Consider the following 25,747-nt stretch of genomic DNA (forward strand, 5'->3'; position numbering starts at 1 on the left):
TCATGATACCCTGGCCCAGCTCTCCCTGCAGAGCCAGGGCACCTCTGGTGCCACCACCACCACCGCCATCTCAGCATGGCTTTTTCGGCGGCTTCCAAACCGAGTCTTCCAGCAGTGGCAGCTCTGGGCGTACGCTCTATGGTTGTACATTCTGCCAACAGCTAGCCCACAACCTTAAAGCATACACCCAGAGCAGCCACTGCCAGCGGTGCAGAGTGCCAATCACTGGCATTTCGAAGGCGCCAAGCCACGGGAACCAAGCAACAGCGAACAAGCACTCACGCGGCTTGGCAATACCCCTAGGTCAGTGAATGGCGCTTTGCACGGCTGGAAAGGGGGTTTGCCGGGTGGCTGCCGTGCCCGGCTCTTTGGGAGCCCGCTCGTAAGAGAGCAGCCACCCGGCAATCCCCCTCTTCAGCTGGGCACAGTGCCGCTCATCAACCTAGTGGTATCCCGAAGGCACCAAGCAAAGCGATCACCTTTAACACACACACACCTGGTTCCCGCAGCTTGGCACCTTCGGGATACCGCTGGGTTAATGAGCAGCACTCTGCCTGGTCGGAGGTGGGGGGTTGTCCAGGTCTTATTTGCGGGGGAGAGCTTATATTTTTGCCCACCAGAAAAATGTGGCATGGCCTTATCAGGACATGTCGTATTTTCGGGTAGGTACTAATGGTGCAGTCTAACTTTTCTTTTTGTGTAAGGAGGAAGCTCTCAGGCGACAACGGGAACAAGAAATTGCACTAAGGAGGCAGCGAGAGGAAGAGGAACGGCAACAACAGGAAGAAGCACTTAGAAGGTTGGAAGAAAGGAGAAGAGAAGAAGAGGAAAGACGGCAGCGAGAAGAGTTGCTTCGGAAACAGGTGAAGAGAAAGATGCTGATCTGTTCAGAATGAGTAGACCTGATAATCTCTGCTGCCTTCATGGCAATAGATATTGCATTTTTCCTCCCGAGTAATCATTATATTTTTAACAGGTCATTATAGATGACACAGAAAAGAGATTGTTATTGATTAAACACAAGAATTTTAGCAATTCAAAATTGATAAATGAAGAAACTACCTCAACTGAAGAAGCTTTTAAATGAACTTTGAAAACCTGTTTTCCCAACACTGGGGTAGTGTTGTGTTTGGTGTGCAGTTTTTGTTTACTTTGAGTGTGTTTCTTTTTTCCCTGTTACATGTACTATCATGTTTACTTTTTGTTTATCTGTTTTTTTTCCAGAAGTTGTATCTGTTTTTGCATTTAAGTCACCCAGTTGGGGATAGATGGATGAAGTTATATAACTAATATATAAATACACTAGGATGTAATGCATTTTTGAGGACCGTTTAGTTGAATTATTTGAAATTAGTTCTATTCTACCCAATAGTTATGTTTTGGAGCAAGTTGCATTATTTAAAGCAGAGAATATCTACATGTCTGTAGAATTGCTTTGAAAGTAAACATTTTAATCTAGAAATTTAGAGGATTTGCTTTTTTTCTGACCTGGAAAGGAAGAGGAGGCTGCCAAATGGGCACGTGAAGAAGAGGCCAAGCGTCAGGTAGAAGAAAACCGACTGCGCATGGAAGAAGAAGCAGCTCAGCAGCGGCAAGAAGAGGAAGAACGGAAGCGGAAAGAGCTGGAACTCCAACGCCAGAAGGAAATTATGAGGCTGAGGCAGCAGCAACAGGAAGCTTTGCGTCGATTGCAGCAGCAACAGCAGCAGCAGCAACTCGCGCAGATGAAGGTACCAATTCTTCTCAGTGCAACTTTTGTCTTGTTATCAAATGAATATGAATTATGCTCATAACGAGACTAGAAATTCATCCTGTTAATTCTGCAAAACCTGTACAATTGTTGCCGTTTTTAACTTCAGATCAGAATAAATATATCTCGTATTTCAATGAGCAGCGGGTTTGCCATTCAGTGTTTCCAGTAGACAGAGAATAAGCCCTCTTTTGAGCTCCAAAGGAAGCCCATAGTATTATTTCTTTACTCCCTAAACAAAAATTTTTAAATTTGTCAAGTACCACGTGTTAGTTCTAAGTCTAGAGCTATGAGAGGGAACAGGTAGTCTTGGTTTAATGACCATTCCTTTAGTGAGCTTAGTTACAATAGCACTTTAGAAGTTAGCTATGGCAGCCTCCCCACAGCCATTTGATCAAAATTCAGACATTTGGCAGCTTGCCTACATTTGCAACCATAGCGTGTGCTTCAGCTCCCCCCGCCTGTTTACCTACCCCCCTCCTCTGCCATTCCCGCTGCTCTGCCCTTTGCTACTCCAACTAACCTTTATCCTCTTCTTCCTCCTGCCTACTGACAGAGCGCACCCAGCTGATCCAGCTCTTGGCCCTTTGCCTTGCGTAGCACCCTGCATTTGACTGCAACCCCCAGCTGGCCTTTGCCATCTTCCTCCTCCTGCTGTTCATAAGACCTTGTCAGCTGAGGCAACTGCTGGCCCTTAGCAAAGCCTTCTGCAGTATCAGCAGGAGGAGGAAGACACAGAAGGTCAACTGCGGGTGGGATGTGGAGTGAGGGCAGCTAAAAAATTAGAAATGCAGTGGAGATAGACAGATGGGAGGGATTGAATGAGAGGTAAGCTTGGCAGTACAGCAGAACCTCATCTGCCAAAGAGAGCTCACCAGGCCTGGAGGAGGAGAAGGTGGTAGGACAGAACTGGTAATTTGTGCAGGCTAAGAGAAATCTGAGTTCCTAGACAGCCTGGTCCTTGTCTAATGACCAGAAGCAGGAACAATTGGAGCAGCTATTGCTAAGCAGTGCGGTCATATGTTTCACTTAATGACCACTTCACTTAGCGATGGAAATTCTGGCCCTTATTTGGGTCATTAAGCAAAGACTACTTGTGCAATATTTTTGGTGTTCACAACATTGGGTTTTAATACCACCATATATTTTTTTCTACAAGAAGCTGAAACTGAATAGTTCACGCAAAAGATGCAAACATATAATTTACAGAATGTGATTATTTTAAAGACAGATTGTAATTCTTTTCTGAATCTCTACTACCCTTGATGGGTGGAGAAATCTACAACTCCAGCAGAACAAATACAGGTATTCCATGACTTATGACCACAGTTAGGTCCAGAATTTCCATTGCTAAGCAATGCGATCATAACATGCGATGTCATCTGACTACATCGCTTAGTAACAGCAAACCTGACATTCCCCACTGCTGCTGTTAAGCAATTTCAGTGGTTGTTAGGTGAGAACCCATCCCAATCCAAACTATTCCAGGTTTGATCCCTCCCAGCCTCAAACCTTGATTCTTCTGTTGCTTCCCCTTCAACTCTCCCCAACTATTTATTCCCCTCCCCCCCCATCTCTGCCATTTTGGCTGCCCTGTCTTGCACCTGGAAGCAGGATAGTGCAATACTGTCTAACCCCAGGAAGCTCCAACAACAATATCCCCAAAGCCTCAACATCCCAGGAAGTGCCCCAGTTCCAGCCGTGCTTGTCTTTATACCCTGTACTACAAGTCCCCTGCCAACCCAACTGACCTTCAAAATCTGGTCCTGCAGCATCCTGCCCCTTCCTAAAGCAGCTGCTGACCACGTGAGTTGATCTACCTCACGTCTCACGAGGAAGCCACTATGTGCAATCTGGGAAAGAAAATCTCGTGCAGCTAGCAGATGCCTTGTGAAGGGTCAGGACAGGGACCATGGAGTACAGAGGGTCAAAAGGATATAAATGCCAGGGATAGGTAGGTGAGTCAGGGGAGTTAAAGTATCCCTGTGGTTGTTAAGTGATGCAGGCTGCTAATTGTCTTAATTTTGATCATGTGATGGTGAGGCACTGCAATAGCTGTAATCTTGCGGACCAATCATGTCCCTTCATTTAGTGCCACTGTAATTTTGAATGATCACTCAACAACTGGGCGTAAGTTATTTGTGTATAATAAGCAATGTTGTATTTTATGCATTATACTATACTGGTTCCCCCCCCCCCCACCCCCTGTTTTTCAAGGCTGCCCTGTATGGCAAACCACATTTAATCATTCTAGATAAAAAGTTTGCCCAAATGCTCTGTCTCATGGTCTTGCTTTTGTTAATACATCTTTTTTAATTCCCCCTTCTGAATTACTGGTTCTTCAACTGTTTTAGCTGTTTCCTGTTCTTTTACATGGGATATTTAAGTTCAATAAAATCCATTTATTTTTCACAGTTCTCTGCCTCAACCTTTAGTCTGAACCTTACTGCTGTAGAAACTATTTCTCTTTGTCAGCAATATGAAATTTTTACTGAGCTACAAGCTTGGGTGTCATACAGAAAAAGATTGCAATTGTACAGTATAAGAGAGCAATAATCAAATTGTGGTTAAGTTAATACCTGTAGTCTTGTTGTTACCCTTTCTTTATTCTTTATCTCATTTTTTGATGTATTTCTTGTCTCTGTTAATTGGTTTTTCTGTGTACATCTCTTCCTAGCTCCCTTCTTCTTCAACATGGGGTCAGCAATCCAGTTCAAGAGCTTGTCAGTCACAAGCAACATTATCATTAGCAGAAATCCAAAAGCTTGAAGAAGAGAGAGAGAAACAACTTCGAGAAGAGGTAAATGTTATAGTTTCCAAACAATAAACAGTTTTGGGTATCTGCTGAGCAAGAACTTCGGAACTTGTTTCCTTAAGCCTGGGATCTGCATTGGGAAAGACATTACATGATTCTACTCACTTCTTTCTGCTTCTGAAAAATCCACTGTTGCTTGCTAATATGAGTGTGGCTACTAGAGGGCACTCCTGTGATGTTTTGCAATCAAGTTTTGCACTTACTATCTTCTAGCAAAGGCGTCAACAGCGTGAACTAGTGAAAGCTCTCCAGCAGCAGCAGCAGCAACAGCAACAGAAGCTGTCTGGTTGGGGAAATGTTGCCAAGTCTGCCGGCACTACAAAATCTCTCTTGGAGATACAGCAGGAAGAGGCAAGGCAGATGCAGAAGCAGCAACACCAGCAGCAGCAGCCGCAGCAACACCACCAGCAGCAGCCGCAGCAGCAGCAGCAGAGCAGACCCCGCAGCACTACAGTGAGTAGCTCCTACATTTTAATGTTTATAATTTCTCATTGAAGTCAAGGCAGATTTAAATACTTCATCCTTTTTGTTCCCCAGCAACATTCAAATCGGCATACCAGCATTGGCAATTCGGTATGGGGCTCTTTAAGCACAAATCCTAGCAGCCAGTGGGCATCAGATCTTGTCAGTAGTATTTGGAGTAATGCTGATACAAAAAATTCAAACATGGGATTCTGGGATGATGCAATCAAAGAAGTGGGCCCTCGTAATGCAACTAATAAAAACAAGAACAATGCTAGCATCAGGTAAGAATGTGTGTGGTTGAATTTTTCTTTCTTCTGTTCGATAGTGCCAAAGCTTGCGGCATTTCTTAAAAATGGCTCAGTGGACGAAAGTTTTCTATCAAACCACAGCACAACCAGGATTGCTTATTTCATCATATTTTAGGTTAGCCGGTATAAATAACTGGGGAAAGTATTAGGCATGGTAAAAGACCATTACATGCAGTGAGCTATCCAGCTTTGTCTTAAGAAGAACCTGGAGTCATTTATGCATTTCCAAAAGCTAAGTCTGGCTTTTAAATAAATATTTATTGATCCTACCTGTGTTATGTTTATAAATAACTCAAGGCAGAGAACATCCCTTATACTCCTTCCTCATTCTATCCCCCCCAACAACAACAACAACAACCAACCCTGTCACATGAGTTGGGCTAAGAGAGAGTACTGGTCCACAGCCTTCCTCATGGCTTTCATGAGTAAGATGGGACTAGAATTCACATTTTCCTGGTTTTTAGCAAGGCCTTGCCTGCCTGCCTGCCTGCCTGCCTTTGTATAGCCACCCATCTTAATACTGAACCTTGGGTGGCTTACAACCTACTCTATCATATATGTTAGGTCCAGAAATATCCAGGATGATTTACACAGGGCAAGACTTCTCCTGTGACCATCTCCCTGTGACACATGTTTTTCAGGATAGAAAGATGGAAGGTAGTCATTGAACAGGTAGGGCAGGTTAATCCAGCCTAGTATGGAGTCAAGTAAGTATGAGTAGAAGTAAATGGATAGATAGTAAGTCCAGCTGGCTGCATCTATTAAGATTATACCTTATTGTACACCCATATGATTTTTTTAAATATAATTGATAGATTGCTAGTGTTTTCTGGTTTCTAGAGTTACATACTTCCTATCCTGTTCCTGGCAACCTACATCCCTTCTTTATACTCTGCAGTGATAGTGTTTTTCTTTGTCCCAGTAAATCTATAGATGTTACAAGCAGGCATAACAAGAAGGTAGAAGAAGAAGAAAAGTTATTGAAATTGTTTCAGGGAGTTAATAAACCTCAGGATGGATTCACTCAGTGGTGTGAACAAATGCTTCATGCACTCAACTCAGCTAACAACTTGGATGGTAAGCAGTAGTAAAAGGTACAAGCATCTTACAATATATACCATGCATGCTACCACATATTACAAGGAATTATATCATAGTTGCATTCGAAATCCATGATACTGTTTTGTAGTATAAATAAATATGAGAAAATTATAGGAGATCCAATACTCATTGCCCAATATATAAATATATAAGTGCGTGGATATATAAATTGTGTTGCATAATACCGCTTATATTTTTGAATTGTAGATCTTAGCACAGGACTTTCTGCATTGCTGAAAATTAAATGAAGTAGAAGTAGTCTGTTGTTTTCATTAGCAAGTAATTCAGTGACGATAGGAAACATTTTTTGTTTTTTTATTCAAGCAGAAATAATTTTGTTTTACATAAAGTTTCTAAAGACGTTTATCAGATAGTTCGTACTGGAAAGCTCTTGTCCATTGCATTGCATTGCTTTCCTTAACATTCTTTACAGAGTTCTCACAATTGAATCTCTCTTCTTGTTCTAGTTCCCACATTTGTTTCTTTCCTGAAAGAAGTGGAATCTCCTTATGAGGTTCATGATTACATCAGAGCTTATCTTGGGGACACCCCTGAAGCCAAGGAATTTGCCAAGCAGTTTCTTGAGCGCCGTGCCAAACAAAAAGCCAACCAACAACGGCAGCAGCAGGTTCATATTTCTGTTTTGGGGAAATATTTCCAAGTCAGAAGTAGATATTACTCGGGCAGAGAAAAATGCATCAGATAGATGGGAATTGTTCCTGAAAAGGAGAGCATATTTGAGCATGGATGTATTAATATAGAAACTATTCATCTTGAAGCTTTTCTTAAAACTGTATGTAGATAAAAAGGAAATGAACATATGGAAAATGTTTATCAGGTAACTGATAGTGTATGAAAATATCTTCTGATACATTCCTACAATAGGGGAAATGCTTCTTAGGCAAGTACATAAAAAACTTAATTTTATCTTAAAATATGTCCTTTATTTCCAGGATTCTGTATGGGGGATGAACCATAGTTCTTTGCATACTGTCTTTCAAACTAATCAGAGCAACAATCAGCAGTCCAGTTTTGAAGCAGTGCAGAGTGGCAAAAAGAAGAAGAAACAAAAAATGGTTCGCGCAGATCCAAGCTTGTTAGGTGAGTTTTAGAACCTTCAAATTATAATTAATTTGTAACATTGGTGTGCCTTCCAGTCAGCCTTAACTTCTGACAGCTAATCCCTGGACTAATCCCTGCAGTTTTCTTGGCAAAGCTTTTTGGAAGTAGTTTGCTGCTTCCCCCTTCCTAGAGCTTAGGGAGAGCAACTGACCTAAAATTATCCAGGAGTTTTTGGGCCTAAGGCAGGATTTCCCAGTTTCTAACCTGAAGCCTTCATCACATCAGACTGGCTCTCACAATATAACATCATTGCTCTAAATATCTTACACATTTTTCTGCATAAACCAGAAATTTAATATGGTATGTTAAATAAATGGAGACCCACAGAGAACATAGAAACTAAGATAAAAGAGTTGGTGATAACTATTTTTTCTCCTCTTGGGATTGCAGTTTTATTTATCAGTCAACGCCCCTTTAGTCCCCAGAGTTTGCTACACAGATTATTTTATTAGTTCTACAATCAGATGTATGCAAGAAAACAGCTGCTAAAGTTTTATGTACATATCTGTGCATTTAAATTTCATATGCTCCATCTTGTTGATTTGTTAGATTCCTAAAAACAGTAGATAGTGGGCATGTATTTTTTAAATGAAATATGTGATTATCAAGAAAATTCTTCAATAATACTTTTATTAAATGAATCAATGTTTTAAAAGTACTGAACTGATATACTAGAAAGTTTTTTTTCTTAACTACGATCTATAATTTTGTATGGTTGTTTAATTAGATGTCAATTGGCAAGTATGAAACATGATTCATCTGTGAACTGATAAACTGTAAACTTGGATCTGTGTTTTTCAGGTTTCTCAGTCAATGCTTCATCAGAACGGCTCAATATGGGAGAAATAGAGACTTTGGATGACTACTGAGTAAATACCACTCACCTGGCTTTTCCAGTGTCTGTTAACCATGCATTCTCCACTGCTGGACTGAGTCCTTTCTCTTCACTGCTGTCATCTTTGCCTTGCAAATGGATCACAGAATCAATCATATCAGGCTGCTGTTTTTAGCTTCAACAAATGCTTTCTGCCCAGGATTGCACAGCCACCTTCATTTATATTGGCCTTTGGTTTTTGTACTGGGTAGACAGAAAAGAAGATTTATTCAGAGGTTCAATTCAAAGCACTGTGAGTGATTTTTTTTTCTCCCAAGCTATTTGGAAAGCCATCTGGAGGTCTACATATGGTAGCTTCCTTCCCTTTTGTCATTACTTTCACAACAATAAGCCCGTGCAATCATGGTGGAGAGCTCATGGTTAACAGATGTCATTCAGAACCAAAATGCCATGCAGATACTGACTTCCATGCCTTCCAATTTCAGGAGGTGCATTCATAAATAAACTGTAAAACTGCCAACAGCAGAATTTTTTTGTGGTGGGCAGCATTCAGCTTGGATTGGTCTGGCATTGCACATCCCTGTCAGCCTATCTTCAGCACATTGCATTTGGGGAAGCTCAAGTCTGTCTTCATTAAGTGGTGTTGTCAACGCTACTTGAGTTCAGGCTTCGGTGCATCCAGCCTTCTTGAACAATTGGGGACTCAAGTTGTGGGAGGAGGCACTTACTTCAGGCTGAATTTCTCCTGTAATTCTCTTTCCTCCATTGTGATTGGGCCAGTTATTTTGGACCCTTCTGCTGTGAATTTGTCTCGTTTCAGAGGCACATAGGATCTTTACCATATGTATGTTCATCAGTTGGCTTTGTATGAGGATTTGACACTACCTTTGGAGCATGAAATGTAGCCAGATTTTCATCTGGTTACATATGATGGTGATTCAGGATTTTGTAAGTTCTGCAGCAGCATTATGCCAATAAACAGGAGATGTCGTCTTCAAAGAAAAATAAATGACACAAGGAATTTGAGCATTGGCAGTGTCTATGTTTGTAAAAAAAATCATATGAATAAAATGCAGTGTGCTGGTTTTTGTTACATAGTACCCTCTCCCATTACTTTAACTCTGCCCATATTTATACCATCCATCTTTTCCCAGTTATATTCCAGAATCCAGTGCACTTAGGTACCTTCACCCTTGTCCTCCACCCCAATCTCCCACTTGCGCAGTGAAGTTGCTGTGTGAAGATTTTTTTTGTCATCCCCTGAAGAAAACAACCGAAGTTGCTTTAATTTTTATTTCAATTGATTTTCTTCTCCTTTTCTCATCTTTCAAATGCAAATTTGTACAATAACTGTATAGAGATGGTTGTAGACTTGTAAATAGTTTTGCATCTACTAGCACAGAGAAACCTGTCACAAATCTGCTCTCCTTTACTTTGTACACTTATGAAGCAGGGAGAGCGGGTAGTTATGTTTACAACAGATCTTTAAATTCCCTCTGAACTCTACATAGTAAGAGGGAGTGGGGATAAGAAGTTTAAAAAAAATAAAACCTGGTTGTATTATTGCACATATTGTTTGCTTTTGTCAAAACCAGTTTTGGCAATCTTTTGTGGTGCTAAACTCAGCCTTGAAGTGCTACAAATACCCATTTGCTTAATTGACAAGCAAGTACAGAGGAGCTGGAGGGACAGAAGATGCTTTATTTTGTAATCCTAGAGGAATGTTGCTGGTTTTTCTACTTGATAATTTTAGAGGTGGAAATAAACATCAAGGCTGCAAATGTTTAACAAAGATTCACTCTTCACTTTTTTCCATTTGAAGACATTCGCTTATTCACACTCTTGTTTCGTTTATGCAAGAGACGTAGGTTTGGGTAGTTCCTTTTACAGTTGTAAACATCTAGAATAGAGACTTTAATAAGCCCAGTGTGATCAAAATGGCAAGTACTGTATCAACAGTGGTGGTTGTTTTTTTTCAAACTAAAAAATGGTTCTCTAATCTATTTGTAAAAGATGCTGTCTCTTGGGAACAGCGGTGATTTTATGTGACTTTTAAATGTAGACTTAACACCTAGGTCTGCACTCCTTAACACTTAGTTTTTGTGCTAGATTTCAATAGCTGTTTTAGGATGAGTTAAGGAAATAAAAAAGTCAGATTAACTATGTTTCAAATTTTGTATAAACATTTTAGAATTTCCACTTCCCTTAATTAGTGTAACCAAATATTTTTATAGAGCCCTATAGAACAGTTCTGTGCATCTCATCTCAAAAGTAAGTCCTATTAAATTTTATTAGATTTACTTAGGTTTTAGAATTGCTGTCTTCGCATAAGCCCCAATTTTTTAAAAGTGAGATGTAAATAAATTATGTAAATAGGGATGTTTGCTAGTCCAAGAACGTGTATACAGACAATTCTGAATATGTAAGAAGCGAGTTCTGAATTGAATTAATTTTAGTAAAAATTGGCATGGATAAAATTTGAAGCTCAGGAAACCACTGCCTTATTTGAATATTACTACTACTACTACTATACTGCTATTAATAATAACCCTTCTTTTGTATAATCTTATAATTCATGGAGAGACGGAGGACAGATTGAGATCTCTAAATAGAACTTGACTGATTTGCAGTCAATTGACAAAGATCTCAGACTTAAATTAGACAGAGTAGACCCATGATGGCAAACCTATGGCACATGTGCCGGAAGTGGCACACAGAGCCATCTCTCTGGGCACACCAGCCATCGCTCGTTGCTCTTCCAGGTTCCATCGTGCACATGCACACTGGCCAGCTGGTCTTCATGCACAGGGGAGCGCTGGAAACAGGAAGAGCAGCACCTTGACACGCATGCATGCGTCAGGAAGTTGAGCTTCAGGTTTCCAGCGCATACATGCGTGCCAACCAGCTGGTCTTGCGCACATGCACACCAGAAACCGGAAGACTAGGTGACTGGCATGCATGTGACCGCTGGGAACAGGAAGTTCAGCTCCCTGGCGCATGCATACACGCTGCAGAACTGTTCTTCCGCTTTCCGGTGCTCCAGCGTTTGCACACCAGAGAACTACTCTTCCTGTTTCTGGCGCTTCCCTCCTCCACACACCCGCTCCCATTTCACCACTCAGTGCTGAAAGGTTTCGTCAACAATGGAGTAGATTGATACTTATCTATGCAAAACATTCCACTATATGAACTTGTAAATAATTTTCTTCATTCATGTCAGAAGCCCTACAAACATACAGACATAGAATATTCAATACTGAACAAGTAAAATGGGCATAAAATAGGTGATAAAAACATAGCACATTTAGAAGATGTAAAATAAGTAGGATTAGAACTAAATGATATTAATTTAATAAATAATAAATAATCTTTTTCTTTGAGCCACCATTTGTAGTTGGTGATCTCAAGATTCTCCAAAGTTGGTAGAGACAGCAGTCATGCATGGGTTAACTCAGCCAGTAACCAATAGAACTGAGTCTATCAAAGTAGAGGAGTGTCCTCCCGCTTTTTTAGACTTAGTTTGATCAGAACTGACTGTGCTAATTGCTCTCTCCTCAACATTTCTACTTAAAAATTCTGAATTGGCTACTCTAATTAGATTTAATTGGAATTTCCTCTCAAATTTATCTTCTAAATTACTGGTGGAGGTCAGATCGTCGCTGATAGCTCCCCTCAGAGCCAAGGCTCTCTCTCTTAGCCCCAGGGCTTCTTGAGGGGGATTGCCAGGGTGTCTTTGAGGCTTCAGCCTCCTGACCTTGCTGGCGGTTTGCACAGATGTCCTGAACTGGCCGTTGGAGGCTCTGCTTAGTGCTGCCACCTCTGCTGGCTCTCCCCCGCCACCAAATGCTGCTGCTGCCTCTGGGACAGCGTCACCGCTGCACGCCGACGCCGCTACTCAGCGCTCCCGCCACCGCCAGACCGCTGCAGCTGCCCTTCACTTCTGCAGCCTCTCCGTAGGGCCACCAGCGCCCTTATCTCTCCCGCAGCCTCGGATACCTCGTGGCACCCGGCCCATAGGCTCTGTAACTTCAGTGGCCATTTTGTTTTGGCGCGAAGAAGCTCTGGCGGCTATTTTGAGTCAACAAGTCATGAGTACAGGCCATGGCCTCCTCTCCTACCCAGGAACCACAAGTGCCTCCAATTGCCCGGGCCCCTGCCCCCACCAACGAATCCCTTTGTGACCCATAAGAGCAGGCCTGCCTCAGAGGTTCCCCCCACTGGGCCCCCTCCCAAGACTCCTAGGCCTAGCCATAGGAATTCAGCTAATCCACCTGCTCTAGAAGATGGCAATGCAGTTCAGGCCAGGAGCAAGACTAAGCATACAGAATCCCATCTGTTTCATCCCCAGAGGTCTGTTCCTCCCAATCCTCCTGACCTGTCTTCTGACTCGGAGGATGATCTCTCCCCTGCTGCTTCCATTATCCAACCTGAGGAAGCCAGGGGCATGGGTGATATGGTCTACAGTGGGGATGAATCTGAGGGTGGCAAGAGAATCACACCTGATGAGGAGCCCCTCTATCAGGAGAACATCTCCCCCATCCCGCTGCCATTCATACTCACCTGGCATGGCTAATATGATACCTGAGGTCATCAAACGAGGCATAGCAGCAGGACTTAAACACAAGTCTTCTAACCATTCTACTCCTCGCAGGTCTGCTTCTTCTGGTTCCAGAGGCAGGGATGGCGAACTCTCAGCCTCTTCATCGCATGAGCTACCTGGCACGTCCAGTCAACCGTCAGTTTTCGGAGAAGAGAAACACCCTGCAACAGATTCAAATCTCTCGGAAGATGAGGGCCTTCCTCCCGACCCTCCTACCTTTGTCGGTCTCTTTAAACCTGCTGTCTTTCGGTCTCTTCTCTTTAAGGCCAAGAAGATCGTGGACATTTCTTCACCCAAGACATCTCAGGGAGTGGAAGCGGACAAGACAGACACCACTGACCCCCTCTTTGTCCAACCTAAGGTGGAAAAGGAGGTGATTCCATCACCCAGACTCTTCATAGAGTATTCCAGAACCAATGGACATCACCAGGTACAGCCCCCTCCCCAATACCTTGGACAAGCGGCTGTATAATGTGGGACCAGAACTCACCAAAGCTTTAGAAGTACCTTATTGACTTACCTATCATTAGCCTCTTCTCTCCTAACGCAGCCTCAGCAACTCCTGAGGAAGCTCTTGGCCCTGAAGACAAGATAATAGAACAGACTCTGGTCAAGGAACACCGGGCCTGGGCCTTCAGGGCAGCTACCTCTGCTTCATTCTTTAGTTGCTCGGCTCTTCTATGGCTAAGATAACTCCAAGGGAGGCTTCTGGCCCAGGATTCTAGGGCTTGCACGGACATTAACAAATTGAAGGCAGTCCTGGAATATACTGCAGATGCTTCCTTGAACGCAGCCCATTTCGCATCCAAGGCCATAGCATCCTCTATCTCCATCCGCCGACTTCTTTGGCTAAAGCAGTGGCAGGTGGAAGCCTGAGCCAAGTGGAGACTTGCCTCCTCTCCCTATTCTTCCTCCCTTCTCTTTGGTCCTCCCTTGGAGCCTCTACTAGTAGAGTCCAAGGATAAGCTAAAGATCCTACAACCGGCCACCCAGAAACAGGAGGATCGGAGTCAGCCTTTTTACCATAGGCAGCCCTTTTGTGGTTAGGATGGGGGTTCCTCCAATTTCCGCCCTCAACGCCAGGCTCCTCCCAGACAGGGCCCCTCCTTCTCCAACAGATCAGGCAGGAACAACCAGAGATTCCAGCCCAGAAAGTCATTCAGTGACAATAACAACCAGAGGCAGAAATGACTGCCTGGAGGATCTTCTGGCCTGGGGTCGTCTGGCATCCTACACGGATCGTTGGGACGACATCACCAACGATGCGTGGGTCAGGTCCATTATCAGATTCGGCCTTCTCTTGGACTTGCGCTCCGCTCCTCCGAACCACTTTGTCACGTGCCTAATCTCCAAGGATCCTCACAAGAGGCTCCTAGTAGAGCAGGCCATCTATCATCTGCTCCACATTCAGGCCATTCAACCTGTGCCTCCAGGCCAAGTGGGATGGGGTTTTATTCTTGTCTCTTTATCGTGCCAAAGTCTTCGGGGGGCTGGAGAGCAATCCTCAATCTCAAATTTCTCAATCATCAGGTACAGGAGATTCAAAATGCACTCTCTCCTATCAATCCTAGAGAGTGTATGCAAACAGAATCTCCTCATATCAGTGGACCTCACAGAGGCTTACCTCCATGTGCCCATTCACAGGCAATACAGACAGTTCCTCCGCTTTGTCTATGCGGGCCTGTCACTTTTAGTATCGTGCCCTCCCCTTCGGGCTATCATCAGCCCCAAGGGTGTTCACCAAACTCCTGGCAGTCATAGCAGCCCACTTGCAAGCCAGACCCATTCGGATCACGTGCTACCTGGACAACATCCTCTTATTGTCAAGGTCACACAACAGGCTCTTCAGGAGCTCCAGGATACCTTACAGGTGCTTCAGGGGGTGGGATTCTCCATCAATCAGGAGAAGAGTCACCTTGTCCCCACCTCACGATTAGTGCACCTAGGAGCCCTCATCGATTCTTCTCAGGGGAGGGTCTTCCTTCTCTCAGGAACACCAGATCAGCCTCAGGGACTTGGCCAAGGAGATGCAGAGGAGGCAGCTGGTCCCTTTTCTCCAGCTGTCTCAACTGCTGGGGAAGATGGTCTCTGCTTCTCCATCGTTCCTTGGGCACAGCTTCACAGCCGTAGCCTTCAGTGGTTTCTTCTGCCATTCCAGAAAACCAACAGCAGCTGTTCCCTAGTGAAAGTCAGGTTGACTCCAGAGGTATTTCAATCTCTGGACTGGTGTATATCCCCGGTCATTTCTCAGGGATCTCTCTTCAGAGAACCTCCACGTCTCGTAGTCACGATGGATGCGAGCATTATGGGATGGGGCGCCCACCTGGAGAATTAAGTAGCTCAGGGTCTCTGGTCCGATTCTGACCTTTCCCAGAGTATGAATTGGCTAGAGTTGAGGGCCATTCATCTGGCTCTCCTCCACTTCCAATCCTTGCTTCGCAACACACACGTACTGATTCAGACAGACAACACAACGGCCAAGGCGCACGTCAACCACCAAGGGGGGACGAGGGCAGTATCTCTCAGGGAGTCTGCCTTTCGCCTAGGAATCTGGGCGGAAGCCAACCTTCTCTCTCTCCATGCCAAACACATCTCAGGCATCGATAACACCAGGGCAGACTGGCTGAGCCGCACAACAATCGACCCTGCGGAATGGAACATGAACCGTCGCATCTTCAGACAGCTGTCGTCCAGGTACGGGACTCAGGTGCTAGATCTCTTCGCAATGGCGTCCAAGAAGCAGCTGCCCAGGTACCTGTCTCGTTACATGACACCAGGCGCAGAAGGGATGGATGCCTTAAGGGGCAGGTGGCCTTGCGGTCTCCTGTACGCCTTACCTCCCTTCCCTCTGATACAGAGGGTAATTCAGAAAATGATAGAGGAAGGGACTGAGCTCATCCTGATCGCTCCTCATTGGCTGCGCCGACCCTGGTATGCGGACCTGATCAATCTCTCAGTAGGTCTTCCAATGATAACATCCCTTCTTCATCAGGGATCCATCCACCATCCCGACCTGCCCTGGCTCCGCCGAACCGCTTGGAGGCTGAGCGGGCGGTCGTGAGGGTGGCTAACCTTTCTGAGACTGTAATTCAAACTATCCAGGCTTCCCGCCACCCAGCCACTAACAGAATTTACGAATCTATGTGGCAGACTTTTCATTACATGGTGCCTTTCTCGAGATGCCACTCCCTGGAGGCCTCAGTTCCCCAGGTTTTAAGAGTTCTTGCAGCAGGGGCTTGATAGAGGGCTCTCATCTAACACCCTTCAGCGTCAGGTGTCGGCCCTCTCTTCCATCTTCTCTCTTCACTGGGATGAACTCCTCTCCTTGCACCCTCATGTCTGCCATTTCATTAAGGGCGCGTCTAATCTCTGCCCTCCTGTCATACATCGTTTCTCCTCATGGGATCTAGCCAAAGTACTTGACTTTCTCACTCAACCGCCTTTCAAGCATTTCAGGTCAACCTCATTGCATCACCTTACTCTGAAGATGGCCTTTCTGGTGGCCATTATGTTGGCACGGCGGGTTTTGGAATTGGCGGTCCTTTCCATCCGATCTGACCTATGTGTATTTCACCCAGATCGTGTGGTCCTTCGCCTTGATTCCACCTTTATTCCAAAGATAAATTCGATGTATCATCGATCTCTAGACCTCACTCTTCCAAATTTCTGTCCTAATCCTTCTCACAGACTTGAACGCAAATGGCACAGGTTAGACATGCTGCGTGCTCTTAAGATCTATATCACCAAAACAGCCACCTTCAGACGCACTGAAGCTCTCTTCGTGTCTTTCCATCCCACAAATAAAGGGCTAAAGGCTTCTCCATCAATGGTTGAGTGCTGGATCTGATCTGCCATTTCCAGGGCCTACCTGGCACATCACCTCACTCCTCCATCCAACATCATGGCACATTCCACACTCAGTGCGGCTACATCGGCGGCATGGACTCGGTGGAAGAGATCTGCAAGGCGGATACCTGGACTACTACTACCCCCTTTATCCGCCATTACAAGGGGGATAGATATGCATCAGTGGATTCAACATTTGGATGGCGGGTCCTACAACAGGTTCTTCCCTCTTTCAGCTCCTTGGCCAGTCTTTTCCCACCCAGGGTCCGGCCTAGCTTTGGTACATCCCCTGCATGACCGCTGTCTCCACCAACTTTGGAGAATGGGGCATTGGTTCTTACCTGATATGCCCCTTCTCTGGGCAGGTGGAGACAGCGGTCATCCCCACCCTTTCCAGTCCTGGCCTAGTTCGCAGAGGGAGTTTTGAGAGAAATACTGGATCATCAAGGGATTGAGAGCAATCGAATAGCGCACAGCAGTGTACTTATCTCCTTCGTCAAGAAAAGCAGGACACTCCTCAGAGGCAATGACATCACTTTGGTAGACTCAGTTCTATTGGTTACTGGCTGATTTAACCCATGTACCTGCCTAGAGAAGGGGCGTATCAGGTAAAAACCAACGCCCCATTCTGGTATGAAATGGATGTTTGCAACTTAAACTCTGTACTATAATGGATAAGACTCACAAGCTGTGATTTATTAGAAGCTTTTTGAATTTTAATTTGGATAGATTTTAATGTTTAAAGTCAATTCTCTGCAGAATTAATACTGATAGTTATCCAAATGCCAATTAATTACCTTAACATAATGATCATCACACAGGCAGCTTTCTCCCTTAACAAGTACAAACTGATTTTTGAACTGAAACCCTCTAGAATAATAATCTTGGCAAATGTGATACAACTATTTAGTATTTCAATTTACAATGTTCCATGGTGCTAGTTTTAATGTAAGTCATTTCAGAAATTTTACCTTGCTGAAAAAATGAATAATGCTCGAGATCACAGATGTTCAGATGATGGCATTGTAGGATGGGCTATGATTTTTGCTGCTACTGTTATTTACGTTTTATTTTATTTTATAAGCCACGTTGAGTTTGTGCCAATATACCAAATAAGTTTATATATTACCTTTTAAATATCAGTTCATCAAACTAACATACAGCAGTGGTAGCCTGTGCTAGGCTAACTGTTGTCTACTGTAGTGCCAAGTAATAAGAAACATCTTTTCACATTTTTCCAGTTGTGGTCAGGTGTGAATAAAAGTGAGTATTTGCGAGGGGAACAAATATGGCAGTTAGAGATGTGGAAAATTTTTGACTGAAACTTTGTGAGTTCAAAACAGACTGTTTTGAGGATTTTGGAAATGTTTCAAACCCAAAGCACTTCCAAAATGCTTGGAACAGTAGTTTTACATATGAAATGGAAAAGTTTGCAGTTTCACATGCAAATAATTTGAATCAAAACAGTTTGAGTGGCCTAAGTGGCATAGAGGATCTTAGCCTTGGATTTCAGATTGACTACAGAAACACAGTGAAGTTTTTCCTTGCAAAGGTAGCAAGCTTTTATATGCATACTGATATAAATTAGAATTCAACAAGAAGTAATTTAAATTTATTTGAAGGAAATTCAAATAGTGATTTTATCATTTGACTATTAGTTTGGCTACTGAACTGGAGCTGACGTGCAAAATTTGCAAGGGAAAAAATATATTTGTAATATATTTAATAATATAAATAAAATGCCTATAAAAACTCAAATGGAACTCTTACAAAACAAAATCATTAGTCTTTAATAGGAATAAATAGAAAATGAAACATATATTTAAAAACTACCATTGTGCCTCTATATAACAATTTACAACAATCCACTTTTCAAAACTGAATCTTATAAACCTGAAGTTAGATCAAGGATGTGTATTGGTTCTTAAAATATTTTTTCACACTTTTATCAAAAATAAAAGTTCACCAGAATGAAACTAAGTTATTTGAACAATGCATGGTTTTTTTCCAGTAAATTCAACTAAACAAAAGTCATTCACTGCAGGTTGAATGTAAAGTTGCTGCAAATAATTTCAAGTGCCTAACTGATTTTAGCCTATTTTCTAAGTGCTCATGTAAATAAGTATGCTGAAGCAATTTTCTTCCTAATGAAAATTTGACTTTTACCTCTAATTTATTCAAAAATACTTTGGGATATATATATTTCAACATAAGGATTCCAGGTTTTCAAGGCATTGAGCATTTCTGGAAGATTCAAATATCCCCTCATCATTTATATGATTCTTTCAGGTTAAAGACATTCAGTCATCTCTTAGCAAACAGGAAAAGATCTTTCACAAAATGTTCAGAATTTAAATCGAAGAATGGTTAATAAACATGGATCTGATACCTGGGATATATTTTAAACTCAATCAAGAATTGGTAGATAACGTTGAATTCAGAAACTTTTTAGTATCTTTAATCTTCCATCATTACTTTAAACATTATGTGATTGGTATCCTTCTGTTTTACACTCTCACACCCTATGCAAACATATGCCTATTTTAAGGATAGAACTGTTTAATGAATAGGGTTATTCATTGCTATCCTAAACTTAAAATACGTAGTCCAGTTATTGGAAGCCTAGTGCAGCCTTTGGGGTTTTGCAGTTAACGGCCAAATAACATATACCTTACTCTGTTGGGGGAGGATTGAGTTTCCAAGGGCCAACTGTAGAACTTGGGGGGTGGAGAAATAAGACAAAATTGTTAGAAGGTGGAACTGCCTTCTGGCTTAAATCAGTTAATCAGCCAGACTGCATGCGTAAATGAGGCTGTAGCATATTTGCCATTCTGCTTATGTATTCTACATGTCTAAAGATTTGAGAACTGACTGGACAAGGTTTTGATTAAACTTCAGAAAATCGATTCCTGATTAAGAATTTAGAGAGTTTGAGCATTCCCAGAAGCATCTCACTTTTTGAAGAGGCAATGCCCAATACCAAGACATTTCACCTCATCCTACTGACACTGTCTGGAGTCCTGATCTCTTTTGTAAAACCTGGTAAGTTGAATTTATTTCTGGCCAACATATTTCATATAGCATTTTCCCCTTTCCCTGTGCATTCTCAGAATTCTAAATTTCTTTTCTATAAAGACAGCATATGGATAACTAACATGTTATAATGATAATAAACTGGGATGAGATTAAAATTTACATGTTTATGAGTCAGGTTGTGTAACTAGTTTCAGTTTGGTCAGCTGGAACATAATTCAGTTTTAAACCCTTGAAGAGGCTGGAACTCCTTAAATTTTTATTGATACAGTTAACTTGGGTGTGTTCAGAAAAAGTCATCATATAAACATGTCCATGGTTTTATAAACATGGTTTATAAACCATGGACATATTTTTGGGTATAATTTTACACTGTGAATTATTCCATTTTTGATGGAAGTTTTTAATTCTTTATCTGTGAAGATGAGACCGAGAAAGTATTTGCTGAAATGTAAAAAAAAATTGTTGTAGTAAGATGTCCGAGCCACATGTAGGTTTCTATGACATTCTTGGGAGTTTTATCTCCACATGGTTAGCAGAAAGAATTATGAATTTATGATACCAGATCTATTTCAGAATGCTTAGTTCAAATAATAGATTGCAGAACTGATTTGTGGATAGATTAATTTCTCCAATTTGCGCAATATTATGGAAATTATAATTAAAATATCAGTGAGATTCAGTATTATAAAAATTTATAGAAAAAGGTAAAGGTTCCCTTCATATGTGCTAGTCGTTCCCGACTCTGGAGTGTGTGTGCTCATCTCCCTTTCAAAGTCGAAGAGCCAGCGCAATGACTAAACGCCAAAGACGCACAGAACGCTGTTAACTTTCCACCAAAGGTGGTCCCTATTTTTCTACTTGCGTTTTTTTTACTTTTCTACTCTTAACTGCTAGGTTGGCAGAAGCTGGGACAAGTAAAGGGAGCTCACTCTGTTACGCGGTGCTAGGGATTCAAACCGCCAAACTGCCAACCTTTCTGATCGACAAGCTCAGTGTCTTAGCCACTGAGCCATCGCATCTGAAACAGATATTACTATAAAAAGTGTTAGCGTAGAAGGTTGTGTGTATGGGTGTGTGTGTCTGTGGGTGTTCCTGGAAAATAAATGCAGAATAGAATATGCATTCAGATATTAACCATGTTTAAGATTTTTTTGCCTTGGATTATTTGGTGGGAATCGCCCTGAAATCTTTAAATAAAAGAATATGCATTGTACCACTGATCTATAGTGCTTTGTTGCTTCTTGTGTCCTAGAGAAGAATTTTGATTCAGACTCTGATTTCAAGGTTCTCTGTCCAGCGCAAAAAATATAGGCTCTGCAGATATTGCTGGAAATAAATGTTATTTCAATTACAAGTAGAAGTGGGAAAAGAATATGAAAGTGGAAGAGGTTTCAGAATATCATAGTAAATATATTTTGAAGAGATGTATCTTTTTTCTGTCATTTGGATTCAAAGCTCAGCAGATTTAAGCTACTTAGTTTTTTATTCAGCATTGTACATTTGTCTTGCTATTTTTAGCACTCTTAAAAATTGGACAGTTTCCTATTAAACAGCAGAGAAGACTAATCTCTATTTTTCACATAAGAAATTAAATACACCAAAAACTAATTTCTGTACAATTATGACATTTTTTAAAAACAAATCGAAGTTGTTTGCAAAAATGTTTCTTAAATATTTGATAATAATATCATGATAATGAATGGGAACCAGTTTGATGTAGTAGTTAAGGCATCGGGCTAGAAACCATGAGACTGAATTTAGTCCCATTTTAGGCATAAAGGTAGTTGCATAACTTGGGCCAGTCATTTTTTCTCAGCCTTTGGAAGGAGGCAGTGGTAAATCACTTCTGAAAAACCTTGCCAAGAACACTGTGGGGACTTGCCCAAGCAGTTTCTAAAAACTGGACACGAGCAGAAGAACAAAATATATGAGGATGATTTACTTTTAATGTAAAAAAATTTAGAAGACGGCCAAGAAGAAAGATTTTTGTTTGTTTGTTTCTGTCAAGGAAAGACACCCTGATTCACTCTCAACTCTCACTTAGAGGAAAATAATCATTAATTTTCTTTGCAACAATATGGGCATGGTCTGCCATTGCCTTCAATCTGGATGCTTTTTAACTCGCTGACTGACAGCCTTTATATTTACTGGTGGTCTTTTGACCAAGTATAAGTCCTTTCTTAGCTTCTAAATCCAATCAAGATCAACCAGGAGTTGGGAATTTGTAATCAAAGGGTTTTTTGTGAAATTGTATGCTGAAATATGTGTAATGGATCTTAAAGTTATCTAAGAAAAACTAGATCAAGCTAATCCGGCAAGTGTTGCTTTTTATAAATCTGGGTTAAATTCTGGCAAGCAACTGCATTGTTTTCAAGCTACTTATACTAATCACTTTATGATCTATTCTACAATTTTTCCTACATACAAAATTCCATGGCCAAATGGAAGGTCTTTCTATTTGTAGGGGAATAAATTATGTGTCTAGTTTTTCTGTTTCATTTTGTTCATGCAGAATTTGAATATAGTAATATAATTAGCATGCATTTACCAACTGGCTGTTTTAACTAATTTCAATTCAGGTGTACTTGTAACTGAAGTGTACAATCTTACCAGTGCACATCTGCATAGAGTTCTGAAAAATAATAATCAGTTTAATTAGGTTTAGGTTTAATTCAGTTTAATTTAATTATACAGATAGTCCTCAACTTACAACAATTCATTTAGTGACTGTTCAAAGTTACAACGGCACTGAAAAAGTGACTTATGACCATTTTTCATACTTATGACCATTGCCGCATCCCCATGGTCATGTGATTTACATTTGGATGCTTGACAACTGACTCACATTGATGATAGTTGCTGTGTCCCAGACTCATGTTTTCCTCTTTTGTGACCTTCTGACAAGCAAAGTCAAAGGGGAAACCAGGTTCACTTAATAACCGTGGTGCTAATTTAAGAACTGCATTGATTCATTTAACAAATGTGGTGAGAAAAGTTGTAAAATTCAATTAACTCAATTAACAAATTTCTCAGCAAACAAATTTTGGGCTCAACTGTGGTTATAAGGTGAGGGCTACCTGTATAGTATGCATTATGAAGATTACTTTTTGCCCATTGTGTTTTGATTATTATTTTTTTCAAATGAATTTTTTCCAGCTTGGTTCGGGGGTGGGTGGGGGAAATGCTGCCGAGCTCAAACAGAATGATGGAAAGGGTAGGACCAGCGTGGTGATATGCTAGATGGGGCATTATAGACAGACTTCTTGTAAACAAGTTTTGTTTAACAAGTTCAGCCTCTGCCGACCCAGGACTGAGAACTGCACCACAGTCTTCCCTTGTGCCTCCGAAGAAGGGCTTCATTCATCTGCATACTGGCCACGTGCCCATGGTGGCTACCTGGATCCAGACAGCCCACTCTTGGTTTCCAAGAGCATTTTGGTCCCTGCTTTTCTGTGCCGATTGCTCAGCTTTCAGAAGCAGAGACACCCAAGCTGAGCAAGGAGATATTCCAGTGAGCCCCAAAGGGGACATGGAAGCAGTTGAGTCAAGGGTTTATGCAGTTTTTCCCTTGCTCAGTCACAAGTCGATCAAGAGAAAGCAAATAATAAAATAATAGTTGTATTATCTATTTTATTTGCGGTAATAAAGGCTAACTTGAAATAAGCAGGCTTAAAAAGGTAAAGGTAAAGGTTCCCCTCGAACATATGTACTAGTTGTTCCCGACTCTAGGGGGCGGTGCTCATCTCCGTTTCAAAGCCGAAGAGCCAGCTAAGCAAAAGCTGACTGTTGATATTTTGTATATTTAAATTCAGCACACCTATTTTTTTCAAAACCAATAGATCCTTTTTCCTAACTACTGTAGTCACTATTTTTCCTGTATCAATAAATCTGAAAAAAAAGCTAAAAATAATTCAAAGCACTCTGCATTAAAACAGTATTGCAGTGATGGTTACTTCAAATTCCTGCTTAATGCTCAAATAAGGAGACAATCCTATATATCAGAATATTTAGTGGAATGGAGATGATCAATTCCATATAATAAATTTCACAGCTGACAATATTTCAGAAAGCACCTGGTTGGTAATTTCAAGATGCTCTGGATAGCAAAACAAAATTGTTTTGCTCCTGTATTTTCTTCCAGGGCAGGGTTGTCTCTCATGAGATACTGTATTTTTTGGAGTATAAGACGCACCTTGGTTTTTGGGAAAGAAAATAGGAGAAAAAAATTCTGCCTACCAAGGTTTTCAACTGGCTTGCTAGTCACTCTGGTCAGCTTCAGAATATAAGTTTGCCGGTTTAGAGCTAGCGTGTGTGCTTTTTATTCCCTGGTTGGGGATAAAAAACAGCTTCTAAAGCACAGCTGATCGTCTCAGACAGAGAAGCAATGAGAAAAGCAGGGAAAGCATAGACGATGGCTTCACTCATTAGCGCCTCATTAGGGCTGAAAAACAGGTTCGAAAAAGCTATATTTGCACCCAAATTCTTCTTTTAGGGGGGAAAAAGTGTGTCTTATATTCTAAAAAATATGGGTAATCTATTGGGGCTGGGTTTTGTTTTGTGGTTTTTGTGTGCCTTCCAGTCATTATTGACTCTCGATGACTGCCTGGACAAATCCAAGCCATTGTTCAAAAACAGTTTTGCCCTTTCCTCTGAGGATTGAGAGAAAAAAATGTTCCAAATTCATCCAGTTGTGCCTGAATCAGAAATAGAACTCCTAGCCTTCTTCCAGTTTCTAATCCAACTGCTTTAACCAGTACACCAAACTAGCTTTCCACTTTGTGCAGGTTGAATCAAACAAGGCATCCAAATGATAGTTTCTTATATTCCTTCTTTAAAGTTGAAGTGTAGCTTTTACCGTCCAATTTGCAAATATTTCAAGGGCCATGTATCAGTTTTGATTAAGTGGATAGAGCAGATAATAAGGAAAGTTATCCGACTGACCTTTATTTGTTGGCTTAGAAGTTAGCTAGAACATCAGTTGAAAAAAAACTCTTTGTCAACACATGTACTTATGAGTCTTACTAGATCAGTGGTTCCCAAACTTGGCAACTTTAAGACTTGTGGACTTCAACTCCCAGAATTCTCCAGCCAGTCCACAAGTCTTAAAGTTGCCAAGTTTGGGAACCACTGTACTAGATGGACTGGAATATATTTCTAGGCTAGTTTGTATACACAGTGTATACAACCACAAACACCATCCGTCCTTGCCCCTACTCAGTAAAACCGTTCTTGGGAACAAGCTTTTGTATACAATGTTTAGCTGCATTATTATTTACCTAATGTAATCTTACATGTGACTATTCCAATGTGAATTCCATTAGGCTTATTCCTAAGTAAGAAAGTAATAAAATTGCAGCTTTATTAAGCAGCAAAGGAAGAATTCCCTCACTTCTACCTCTCTCCCCAATTATGATCATCGGCTCACAATATAGAAACAAACTGCCATCTGTGAAAACATAATTTGTGCTTCATGTTGCATGCATCAGCATAGCTAGGCTTTTTTATATATGAAGTTATTCTGGTCTGCTCTTCATTATTTAAGCAAATAATAAACTTCTGAGGTCCTGGATGCAATAGGAATCACCTGCCCTAAAATATGGGGTGGGGAGGGGGGGGCGTAGGCAGTAGATGATTACAGTTACTATTTTATCTTTTTTACAATTACATGACTGCATTTGCCCTTAAACATAAGAAGACTCATAAGCAATGTATAAAATATGTTATAAAAATTGCAAAGCAAAACCAAATAAAATGAAAAATGTTCATTAGAATAGAATTGCTGGTGGAATTACTGACGGAGGCATGGGAAGACCAACATAAGAAGGTAGCTTTTTAAAATATGTCTAAAGTACACCAACATTGGAGCTTG

General features: G+C 41.5%; 1 protein-coding gene across 4 annotated transcripts in view; it reads left to right on the plus strand.

Annotated features, from left to right (window-relative positions):
• GIGYF2 (GRB10 interacting GYF protein 2) overlaps window positions 1-9,494 on the plus strand; it is a 93,107-nt gene extending 83,613 nt beyond the window's left edge. For 3 of the 4 annotated variants that reach the window (XM_087725648.1, XM_087725645.1, XM_087725647.1), the window contains 9 exons: window positions 705-863; window positions 1,497-1,730; window positions 4,428-4,550; window positions 4,779-5,018; window positions 5,103-5,311; window positions 6,261-6,415; window positions 6,907-7,067; window positions 7,393-7,540; window positions 8,363-9,494. In XM_087725648.1, coding sequence (XP_087581774.1) covers window positions 705-863; window positions 1,497-1,730; window positions 4,428-4,550; window positions 4,779-5,018; window positions 5,103-5,311; window positions 6,261-6,415; window positions 6,907-7,067; window positions 7,393-7,540; window positions 8,363-8,430 — 1,497 coding nt within the window. In that variant the 3' untranslated portion in view covers window positions 8,431-9,494. The remainder of the gene's footprint in view (window positions 1-704; window positions 864-1,496; window positions 1,731-4,427; window positions 4,551-4,778; window positions 5,019-5,102; window positions 5,312-6,260; window positions 6,416-6,906; window positions 7,068-7,392; window positions 7,541-8,362) is intronic. The other variant, XM_087725646.1, reaches the window with a different exon arrangement.
• Window positions 9,495-25,747: the final 16,253 nt, after the last annotated feature.

Source organism: Thamnophis sirtalis, unplaced genomic scaffold (assembly GCF_051295495.1).
Source record: "Thamnophis sirtalis isolate CommonGarterSnake01/CBP01778 unplaced genomic scaffold, rThaSir2_p1.2 scaffold_11, whole genome shotgun sequence".
Classification (NCBI taxonomy): Eukaryota; Metazoa; Chordata; class Lepidosauria; order Squamata; family Natricidae; genus Thamnophis; species Thamnophis sirtalis.